This window comes from Nylanderia fulva, unplaced genomic scaffold, assembly GCF_048542155.1.
Source record: "Nylanderia fulva isolate GAGA-0341 unplaced genomic scaffold, ASM4854215v1 Scaffold711, whole genome shotgun sequence".
NCBI classification, from domain to species: domain Eukaryota; kingdom Metazoa; phylum Arthropoda; class Insecta; order Hymenoptera; family Formicidae; genus Nylanderia; species Nylanderia fulva.
In genome coordinates this window covers 1-12,464 of record NW_028190821.1, presented here as the reverse complement: position 1 = coordinate 12,464, position 12,464 = coordinate 1, and the positions used below count along the sequence as shown (strand labels likewise).

At 31.8% G+C, this 12,464-nt stretch overlaps 1 protein-coding gene across 1 annotated transcript; it reads left to right on the top strand.

Moving 5' to 3' along the window:
* Nucleotides 1-776: 776 nt before the first annotated feature.
* Nucleotides 777-9,554, top strand: LOC146720315 (transmembrane protein 181-like). Its single transcript, XM_085488788.1, has 4 exons — nt 777-790; nt 4,689-4,791; nt 7,325-7,555; nt 8,032-9,554. Exons 2-4 carry the CDS (start codon nt 4,779-4,781, stop codon nt 8,163-8,165), a joined length of 378 nt encoding a protein of 125 aa, XP_085344914.1. The 5' UTR covers nt 777-790; nt 4,689-4,778; the 3' UTR covers nt 8,166-9,554.
* The last annotated feature ends 2,910 nt before the right edge of the window (nt 9,555-12,464 follow it).

The following is a 12,464-nucleotide window of genomic DNA, read 5'->3' as shown; positions in this document are numbered from 1 at the left end:
AAGTTGCAGACATATATAGAGTCGTATAATGAATCAGTAAAAATTTAAATTTGCAAATGTAGAATCGTACCATAAAAAAACTTATCTTTTAAAAAAAAAGATAAACAAGATGCCAAGTCCATGCGCCATGTGAAAAAGAAATAAAAAAATTTTAGTTAAAAAAACTGGGAGCGCTGCTAAATAATATTCTAACAATATTAAAATTAAATTGTTACTTTTAAACTCATTACAGTTAAAATATGTTTTGTGTTTAAATTAATTAATGTTACTTTAAGGTGCATTGTAATTTTGAAACTTAGCAGCGCGCCCAGTTTTTTTAACTAAAATTTTTTTATTTCTTTTTTACATGGCGCATGGACATGGCATCTTGTTTATCTTTTTTTTTAAAAGATAAGTTTTTTTATGGTACGATTCTACATTTGCAAATTTAAATTTTTACTGATTCATTATACGATTCTATATATGTCTGCAACTTTAATTTTCCACTGGTACAAGTTTCTACTTTTACTTGGCGCAATTTTTTTTTTATTTCATTACTTTTGTTACGATTGTACATGGGTTTATAATCGATAATTTTTCATACAATTCTATTGTACATGGGTTTGCAATGTAGGATTCTACATAAGTTTGCATTGGATAATTTTTAATACAATTCTACATGGGTTTGCAATGGTTAATTTTTCATAGGATTCTACATGGGTTTGCAATGGATAATTTTTGTTAATGGCGTGCCCTTAACTGGTCGCCTTTTTTACCTTTTTTTAAAGGTGAGTTTTTATACAAATAGCACGTGAGTAAGACAATACAGAATATAAAATAAATAAATAAAATTATATAAATCTTAAATAATTTATTATAATACAAGTTTTATAGAATGTCCCTTATTATTTGGCTTCTTTTGATATTATTTCATATTGTGTTTTTTTTTATACAATTCTGCTGTTTTCTTAGATCTGCGACTATTGATTTACTTTCGTTACTTTTACCATAAAAATTGCTTTTGTTAAAACAAATTGTTGTTTCTTCATTTTTTCATATATAATAACTGTTGTTTTTTTGTTTCATAATTTATTATTTTTCAAAATAATTTTCAAATTAATTTTTATTCTTTTTATTATGTCCTTAATTTCTTTATATCGTCTATAATTCTTATATCTGATTTTTAAATTGCATTTTGTGCTACATTTGTTTTTAATCTTATTTTAAATGTATCTAACACGTATATCTTTTTTCCATTACTTTCTTTATTCAATTCAATTCTTTATTCGTCCCCTAAGGGATTGAAGGCGCTTTTGAAGGAGCGTTCCCCAACCTTACAAAACTCTTACAATCATACTTATATCTACTCTTATCTCTACTCTTACATCTAATTTACAAATAACTTAATTCTACCTTAACCTACTTATCTACTACTTTAGAGAGAGAAAGAGCCGTCCCTACCTATCGCTTCGCTTCGGCTTCCGGTTCCCCATACATTCTCCACCACCTCATTCATACCTTACTCATTCTCCTCCTCATACTTCCTTCCTCCTTTTCCCCTCCCTCCCCCTTTTCTTCCGTTCCCCCTCTTCCCTCTTTTTCTCTATTTCTCTCATCCATCCTTCCCCTTCTCCTCCTTCCTGCAATATTCCCTTCATTCTTTCCCACCAGTTTCCCTTCTCCCCTTCTCCCCCACATTCTCCTATCACATGCTCCCATGTTTCATCTTCTATCCCGCATAACCTACATCTTCTTTTCCCCTCTTCTTCCCAGTATCTCGCCCCTCTCATCTCATTGTTCATTCTGAACCTTACTATCCTTCTCCATCTACTTTCCCCCCATCCCTTTCTCAGGTATTCCGGTAAACCCTCCTCCTTCCATTCCCCATACCATCTATTATATCTCGACTCTCTTATCCTCTCCCATCTTTCCTCCTTTTGCCTTTCCCTGTCTTTCTGTTCCCATCCCTCATATACTTCCTCTCCCCTTCCCCTTTTTTCCTCCATCTCTTTCCCTTCTATTCCTCTTTCTTCCCAGAATTTCTCCCTCTCTTCCTCCCACATCGTTCTTTCCTTTCCTCCTCTTATCCTCTCTTTCATATCCTCAAAACATTTCCTCGCTAAGCTTCCTCCCCTTCCTTCCTCCAACTTCCTTTCATACCCTACCGCCCTCCTTCCTGTCCTTATCCTAAATTTGTCTTTTCCTATCTCCTCTCTTACCATATACCCCGGCGTGCACCAGTCTACTCCTAACGTCCACCTAATCCATCGCTCCTGCATTGCCTCCACCTCTCTTCTCTCCTTCCATCCCCATATTTCCGCCCCATATTCCAACACCGTCCCCACCAACCTTTCCATTAGCCATACTCTTTTCATCCAGTCTCCTGCAAACCTTCTCTTTCCCATTCCCCACACCTGTCTTATCACCGCTCCTGCTTTCCTAACTCTGTTCTTTACCTGCGTCTCCTGCCCCCCGTTCCTCTGTAGCTTATACCCTAAATATGTGAATTCTTTCACTTCCTCTAACCCTTTTCCTTTCCATCTCCACTCCACTCTCTTCATTCTTCCTCCTCCCTTTTTAAACCTCATTACCTTTGTCTTATCCACATTCACCTCTAACCTTTTCTTGTCCATATAACTTTCCATTTTCCCCAACATATGTATCATCCCTTTCTCATCCTCCGCCAACAGTACCATGTCATCTGCGTACGCCAAACAATGCACCTTTTCCCCTCCCAGTTTCACTCCCCCCCCAACCTCCTTTTCTTAGCATTTCCTCTATATCCGCTATCAGCAAACTGAATAAGTGCGGGCTCATTGGGCAACCTTGCCTCACCCCCCTTGCCGACCAAAAGTTTTCTCCCTCCTCCTTTCCCACTCTTACCTTACTCCTCGTTTCCCTGTACACCTCTTCTATCCTACTCCTTAATCCCTCCCTCCTCTTCATTGCCTCCATTAACACCTCCCTATCTACCGAATCAAACGCCGCCTTCAGGTCCATAAATGCCGCGACTACCTTTCCTCCCTTCTTGTTTACCCTCTTATTCACCAGATAGTTCAACACATAGATACTATCCATCACCCCCATTCCCTTCCTAAAACCTGTCTGACTCTTCGGTATCATACTCTTCCCCTCCATTTCTTCCTTTAACCTTTCAGTTAAAATCCCCACGTATATCTTGTATAGCGTTGGCATCAATGTCACTCCTCTATAGTTTTCCACTTTATTCCCCGTTCCCTTTTTCAACAGTGGCACTATTATCCCTTCTTTCCACCTCTCCGGCCATCCTTCTCCTCTCCATACTCTGTTGCACATTTCCCATACCCACTCTTCTACCCTCTCCCCTCCATATTTCCATACCTCACTCGGTATCCCATCCTCCCCCGCTGCTTTTCCTTTCTTCAGTTTTCCCAGCATCCTCTTCACTTCCTCCCTGCTTATCTCCTGCTCCTCATCCCTCTCCCTTTTTTCTTTTCCTCCTCTTACCACTTTTACCTCTATCCCTCCCAATAAGTCCATGAAGTATTCCTTCCATTCCTCCGCCTTTATCTCCTCGTTCACCCCTTCTCTCTTTTTCCTTTCCCTGTTTATACTCTTCCCTACCTCTCCTTCCGTTCTTGCCTCTATCGCCTCCTTGTACCATCTTAGCCTCTCCTCCTCCCTTTTTCCTTTACACATTAGCCTATATTCCGCCCTTACTTTTCTATATCCTTCTCCTCCTCCTCCTTTTTTCCTCCATTCCCTTAACTTTTTCCTCACTTCTTTCCTCTTCTCCTCACATTCCTCGTCCCACCACTCTTTCCTTTTCCCTTCTCCACTCTCTTTTTCTCCTTCTCACAATTCCTCTTCTATTCTTCCTATTTTTTCCTCTAGCTCCTCTTCAATCCCCTCCTTCCATCCCTCTCCCCACTCTATTTCCTCTTATTCATTCTCCTCCTCTTCTTTCTAGCGTTACAATCAATGGGTGATGGTCCGATTCTATGTTATCTCCCACCTCCATTCTCTTTATCCTTTCCTTTACTCTATCCTCTCCCACCACGTAATCTATCACCGATTCTCCTCTTCCTCCTGTATATGTGTACTCCCCCTTCCTAACCCCTCTTATCCCTCCGTTAAAAATTCCCCATCCAACCTCTTCCAACTCTTTTATCAACTTCTTCCCTTCCTCATTAACTTTCTTGTCCTTCGATCTTCTTTCTTCTTCCTCCTCCCAAATCTGAAATCTCCTCCCAAAATCGTCCATTTATTTTCTTCTTTCTCTTTCATCCATTCTTTCATTTCCTCCAATTGTGACCAAAATTTATTACTATTAACTGATAAAAAATATAATATTATACATAAAAAAATGATAAAAGTATATTCTTATTTAATTGCATCGTTAAGCTCTCAAGAATGATGAAGAAATATTTACCGAATTGTTTCATATTCACGTATAGCGTTGCAAATCACCTATTGTTTCCAACTCTTTCTGATCTCTTCTTGTATTGAGTCACGAGTAAAGACTGTAAATATTTTTCCATCGGCTAGTCTCTGATACTTCAAGATTACTAGTTCTCGATCTTTATTTGGCATCGCATCGAAAGCGGTCGAAGAGATCGAAACTGGTCTATCGATGAAGAGTAGCAAAAAGATGTGATCACTTGTAACAAAAATATATATTATATATTTATGTCTGTTCTTTCGTTTTTAATACGTTTTTCGTTTTTCAGGGCTTCAAGGTATTCTTCTTCACAGTCGGTGGCTTCTACATTGCATATCTGTTGCTTCTTATTTTGAAGGCGTATAGCGAACTACGATCTATGCCATACTTTGGTAAGTTTGTCTTTTTAACGCTATAAGACTGCAGTAAAAGTGTAATACAGTGTATTACATTTTTTATATTTTTTTATAATGCTTATTAAAAATGTATAATTATTTACACATATATATTTTTATTTTAGGAATTTACAATATTTATTTTATATTAATTATATATTATTTGTTCATTTTTCCTGCTGTACATATTTATTCGCTAAAATGAAAACGTTTATTTATTATATTTATATGCATGGGATAATATATTCTAAAAATATTAATGCAAATTATTATACACTATTTTTTCAAATTTGTTGTTATACAATTTATATATATACTTAAAAATGCACATGAACATCTATTCTGAAATTATAATTTCGAAATGTTATAACATGAAATATTACACAATCACGTTATAACAAATATAACAATAATTGTGCATATAATTTATACCCTAATAAATTGAATAAATTAACAAAATTAAACAAATCAAATATAGTAGGCCAACTAAACGAGCAAATAAATAAGGTGTAAAAATTTATTAATAGTTAAATAATTAAAATAACATTCCGTTACAGAATCGATATAAATTGTAAACGTTTCGACTGCACTACAGTCTTTATCAATACATAAAAGTTAAATATTAAAATACAAAGTTAAATGTTAAAAATACAAAGTTAGTTAAATATTAAAATATAAAATTAAAACGATTCTTCGCTGTTGACCAATAGATATGCAAGGCGATTGGTCTGAGATGCCAAGTTATGCGATATTTAAACATGCTGCGGATATAATACGCAAATTAAATCAATGTTAGAGAAAATTAAAAAATCTTTCAACTTACATTATCGTTTTAACAAGTCCTTTTTCCCGATATTTCAAGTGTGTGTTGCGAAGTCTGAATACCAAATGTCAAAATAGAGAGCGTGATGTATTTATTTATTACCAATGTTTTTTCTAAATTATGATTCAGCAAATTTTTTAAGTATGTCAAAATAACTACTGTCTAACAATTCGGTGTCTTTATTTAAATTAATTCCATTTTTCTGTTCTTTAATGTGGATCATTTCAGATATTAGTTTTTTATGGTAGTTCTTTTCATGATCCATAATTTTAATATTGTCCCAGTCAAATGTATGTTGTTCGTTTAGAATGTGTTCAGTGACAACCGAATGTCTAGCAGAGTCTAATTTAATATTATTTTTATGTTCTTTAAGTCTCGTTCCTAACTGTCTTTTTGTCTGTCCGACATATGTGGCATCACAATCGTTGCAATTCAATTTATAAATAACGTTAGAATTCGTGGGGCAATTATTTTTGTCCTTTTGAACTTTTATGAAGTCATTCAATTTTTTAATGCAACGATATCCTACCACTACGTCAGGTCTTCTTATTGCTGAAGCAACTTTCTCAGATATTGATTCTATATATGGTATGACAAAATATTTAATGTTAGTATTAGTATTATTAGTATCTGTTATATTGTTATTATTAGGCTTGTTAATTTTCTTAGTTGAGAGATTTTTTAATCTGCGTTTTATTTCTGTGAAAATTAGATCAAGAGGATAACCGTTGGATAGCAAAATGTTAATAGCTTTCTCTATATTTTTTTTGTGAAATTGCGGATGTGATAGTAATAAAGCTCTATCTACCAAGTTATAAATTGTTCCTATTTTATGACAAGTCGGATGATTTGAAAAAAATGAAAGTAATCTACCTGAGAATGTCTTTTTGTGATACCAATCTAAATAAATTTTATTATCTATTACTTTGATCATTATGTCTAAAAAGCTTATACACCGATTATCCTCTTTTTCCAATGTAAATTGTAGTCTATCGTTATAATTGTTGAATTCGTTCAAAACATATGTAATATTGTCAGCGGAAGTGCATAAAATAATGTCGTCTACATAACGGAAATAAAAAGTCATTTCGCAATTTAAATTACTAATTACCAATGTTTCCAAGTCCTGCATGACTATATCGGCAATGATCGGAGAAAGTGGGGAACCCATAGGAGTCCCATAAATTTGTTTGTAAGTTATGTTATTAAAAGTGAAAAATGTAGAAGTTAATATAAATTTTATCATACTTATGAATTCATTTTTGGGAATCTTTGTGTGTGACTCTATAAAATGCCATCTATTATTGATACCGTTTAATGCAAGATCTACGGAAACATTAGTAAATAATGAAACAACGTCCAATGAAACTATTCTGTATTGATAAAGACTGTAGTGCAGTCGAAACGTTTACAATTTATATCGATTCTGTAACGGAATGTTATTTTAATTATTTAACTATTAATAAATTTTTACACCTTATTTATTTGCTCGTTTAGTTGGCCTACTATATTTGATTTGTTTAATTTTGTTAATTTATACGAGCCTTTCATTAATTAATTTGAATAAATTAATTTTTTGAGGCAAAAAAATTCTGAAATTTTATTCTGACATGATGTAATTATTGTACAATATTTGAGCTATTTTTTTTATCGGAATTCTTAATTATGAGTGAAATTTAACAAGGCAATTTTTTTTACATTTCACAGATCTTCGTCTGCGGTTCTTGACACTACTTGCTGCGGTTGTCGCCGGCGTCTGCAGTTTGGTCACGGCTCGTCAATTTGGAGCCGGAGTTTTAGAAGACAGTTTTGCCTCTCGCCTTTCGACTTATTATCGCACATCCGCGCAATTCATGGCCCTTTACGGTCTCCTTAATTTTTATCTGTACACCATGGCGTACGTTTACGCGCCCGCACTCCAGCAGGTCTACGGACAACGTGAGTATCTTGAAGAAAACAGAGAATCTAACACTTATTTTGCCTAATAATTATGACAAAGCTGGATAAAAAGAGAAAAAGTAAAAATATAATAATATAATTGCATCAAAAAATGTTGGAGAACGAACCTGAAAAAATTGGAGAATTTTGTATAGATATATTGTTTTACTCGAAACCAATTCTTTCTGTAAATCATCGATATTTTTATGAAAATTATATATTGCATTATTGCATATTCTCGTTCCTTCTTTTTAACTCTAATTATAAAATATCGACTTAAAATTAGCTATAAAGAAATATGAATATATTTAATTTATTAAATATATTATTTAAATATAATAAATATATAATAAAAAATATTTAAACAATATGATAAATTATATTATAAATTATATTATTATATTTTTAAATTATATATATTATAATTATATGAAGTTATTATATAAATATATGACTGACAAATTTCTTTATTGCAGATTCATCGATAACGAAAGATAATCCTGCGTTCTCGATGTTTAACGACTCAGAGGAGGAAGTTATATACGGTTCGGACGAGGATAGTCGGCGACCGCTGACTCGTGTTCCGCGAAACGCGGAGGACAGTGACTGAGGGCCTTAAAAAAGAATTTATTAACTACTTCTTACGCTCTAAGCGTAAATATATTTGTTAAACGCGGAAATAATGAGAGAAGCAACAATTTTTCTGATTCAATGAGAATTTCTAGTCTGATTCGCAGTCCTACTGCCGTCATTAAAAGCTGCAAAAGAGAAAGAGAGAGACCCAGATAGCAAATGTACGTTTTGACGTTTAATGTCAGTTTGTTACTACTTGGGAAAAAACAAATTGAAGTTGCGTATAGGTAATTTGTTAAATAAACAAATATTAATTTTAAACAAGGATTTGTCACGTTTCATGCAGTATTCGAGAAGATGTATATAAAAATATATACACTAATATTTATGTATCGTGTATAGAGATAAATGTAAGAACTGACGGAAAGAAAATGAAGATGACGCGGAATGAGGAACGGAAAATAGGAAAAAAATAGAAAAAAGGAATTTAGAAAATTTTTTAAATAATGCTGATTTATAAAATTGTATAAACTTGTTGATATTTTTGTAAAAAAAACTCTTTTTACTTATCTATTTTTATGGCGAAATTAGAGAGGTGAAGAGAGCATCTTCTTTATTTCGCGAAGATAAATAAGATGACAGAGAGATATTTTAATTTGTAATTTGCAAGATTTTGTGAATTTTGTAACATGCATATATTCTTCATTAATTCATGATTTATTTATTTTTCATAAAATTGAAAATTCTAACTCAATATTTTAATTGTCATCGTAATATTTAACTATGATACTTTTGTAAATTTATGATATACTTTTTGCAACTAGATTTACGGTTGTACGACATAACGTACATTAAAAAAGAATAATAAACATCGATAAGAGCCAAACTCTATTATATTACGTTATATATATTCGTAAGATATTACCATAGTTTTTATACGAGATGTAATTAACTATTTGGTATGGCAAGAGAGTTTAATACGAATAATAGATATAGCATCTCTGTAGTATATATTATTATATAATAAAACGTTATTATTATTATACGAAAAAAATGTGCGTGTAAGAACACAATGATGTAGACGTGTGTTTTATACCTGAAAATCCATTATATTTAAACAATAATTTATTTTGAAGACAATTTTAAGAGAATTTGCAACATGTATTAGAATTATACGACTATGCTTTCTTTTAACAGCGATGATTTGTAACGATTGCTTATCAATTCATAATTATTTTCTTTCCGATTATGCTAGACTTTTGGAAATATGCATGTGAACAGAAATTTGTTACACAAAGTTGTTAACAAAAAGAAATCATGAGCCTGCGTTAATAATAATAATTATTGTTTCTTATCACTGTTTACATGTTGTAACACATGCGATGCTTGCTATGTATCTAATAAAAAATTATATACATCTCTAGAATACTTATTGTTACCAAAATAATTAGTCTGCAACATTTAATTCAATACACTATTTTCGTTATATTTCATCTTTTCTCTTTTTTCTGTATTTTTGGTTCCGTCATTTATTATCAGTTTTATCGTAAAATAAAAATTCAAAATTTCATAACGATAGGATAAAATAAAAAGCAAAATACGAATTATTTCGAAAAAAAATATTCTATACATCATTCTAACAATTAGTCACAATTCCGTGATCACAATCACCCTTGAATAGGTCAACGTAGACGTAGATCTCACTTACTTGAGCGGTCGGAATTCGGCTACAATACACTGCTTAGATATTTCAAAGAACAAACATTAAAATCTGCATTCGTATTTAGACATTGTAATTACCTTGATCAGCGATGCTAAAAACATTCGCGTCGTTGTTTCTTTAAATGGTACCATACTGATTGCTCGACTTAACGTGTGGAGCATTAAAATGATTATTCCAGTAACGCTTTTACCTGAATCGTGTGTGGAAGTCATGCAGCGATATTTTGAACATAAATAATTTTTATTTATTATATACGCATATAAATGATTCTTACTTTGACTGTAAACGTACATACGTGAAAGATTTTCCGTGCCTATTCCGATTTTCTTAGATTTATTTCAAGTTTATTATATGTATTAATTAATTAATTCAAAATTCATATATTTTTAACAAAATTTAACTACAATCTTTTTTACTGCTGAAAGCTGAATTGATTACGATGCACAACTAAGAAACGCATTCAGAGAGGAGATAACATGGTACAAATTAATAAAATGATAAAGTCAATTTAGTTTAGAGAATTATCTTTAATTATTTAATAAATATGTATAAACATTTGTAAATATGTTACTCAAAAATTGGATTGTTTTTTGTTATTGATACATATATTTAATAACTATAATTATTATGTTATTATCTATTAATGAATAAAGACATAATTTGCGTACTGAAATATCAAAATTTGTTATTGATACATATATTTAATAACTATAATTATTATTTTATTATCTATTAATGAATAAAGACATAATTTGCGCACTGAAATATCAAAATTTGTTATTGATACATATATTTAATAACTATAATTATTATTTTATTATCTATTAATGAATAAAGACATAATTTGCGCACTGAAATATCGTATGTCCTGGATTTGAGTAACCCAAGGAAAACAGAAATGTCAAAATGATGTCAAATTTATGTCAAAATATTGTCAAATTTTAGTTCGTCAAAATGACATCAAATTGAATAAAATATTGATAATGTTTTGATGTTCACAATGATAAAAAATTATTATTTTGTATTAAAAATAATTGAGATGCAACTTTAAGAAGTGAGCCGCTTAAAATAACATTTTAGTCAACAATTTAATTTTTAATACAACTCTTCTGCGAATTACAATGATATCTGAATATGAAAAACGTTATCTTTCATTATCTTCATAATCTCATCATTAACGATATCCTATATTTAAAGTATGTTATTCAAATATATATAGATATATATTTAAACAAATCATATTTAAATTGCAGGATAGACGTTAATGAGATACATTCAAAAATAAAAAGGACGATTTTAAGTATTGAAAAGTAAAAATTGTAGACATATATAGTTATATTTATATATAAATAAATATAAATTTATATATAAATATAAATTTTAAATATATATATATATATATATATATATATATATGTTTGTTTATCTACATCCATATATTTCTCAAGTTGCATTATGCGATTACATTAAATCATTAGTAGAAGAATAATTTTTGATTTTTACTTATTGAAGAAAATTAAAATTATCCGGAATTCAATTCGAATCAAACTGGTCACTTGCATTTAAATATGGCTCGGATTTGATAGAATCGAGTAGGTGAATTTCAAAATTTTCTTCATGTTTGAAATTTTTGTTGCATCAAAATTTAAACGGCTCCTCCTTGGCGATATTTTCTTCGTTTTGACATTTGTATCTGTACCATTTGTCGAGCTTACTGAAATCCGTGTTGCAATTTTACATTTCAATTTCTTGTCATATTGGTGCTGTGAAAAATGCTTTAACAATGTATACTTTGCTATAGAACTTCTTCGCCTTCGACCAACTTGATTCTACTTGTCAATGCTTGCGGCTTTTGCGCGTCGATTTTAAGGTTGGAGACTTGAAATATTCTTTATTAAAAGTTCGGGATCTTCATATTTATCGGAAGGAGAGGAGTATTGCGAGAGGCCTGAAACAGATCCGAAAGATTCGTCACCTTCTTGTAGTGCGACATAAATATCCTGTCTGGAGCTTTCATCGCGTTGCTGATTATTCTTGGATTCAATAGGTTCAACGTCTTCAATTTTGTTCTCTTTAATCTGGCGTGCAGTCTAAAATCAAGATGTTGAGATAACTCCTCTTTTAATTTTCATTTAAAGTTTGGAATCTCCAGGGTCGAAACAGGAGGGGATGTTCAAAAAAGTTCGGGGAGATTCGTCACTTTCTTGTTGTGGGACATTAATATCTTGTCTGGTGCTTTCATCACGTTGCTGATTTGAGAAGATGCATTTTCGTTCTACTTGTGACTTTTTGTTATTATTTCTTTGTGTTAATGACAATTCTTTTTGTGCATGTTAAGATGGTGAAGATTCTTAAAAGAATTCCCGCAAATATTACAATTCAAAGGACTACTCTTGTGTGGCTCATTGATATGATTTTTAATATCTGAATAACAAATGAATCTTAAGCCGCAAAGATTGCAGGGATATTTATCCTTTATAAATTTGTGGAACACTAAATGATACTTAAGCACGTCCTCAGACGAGAAAGTTCTTAAACAGATATTGCATTCGACCGTTTCCGGCTGTCCAGTTGGATCGGAATCTATATGTCTAGAGGGACCGGCACTTGGTC

What these genes read in the sequence shown, in the direction of transcription:
- LOC146720315 (XM_085488788.1), top strand. An exon ending in CCAGCAGGTCTACGGACAAC is followed by an intron (nt 7,556 to 8,031) that starts GTGAGTATCTTG and finishes TCTTTATTGCAG; the next exon opens with ATTCATCGATAACGAAAGAT.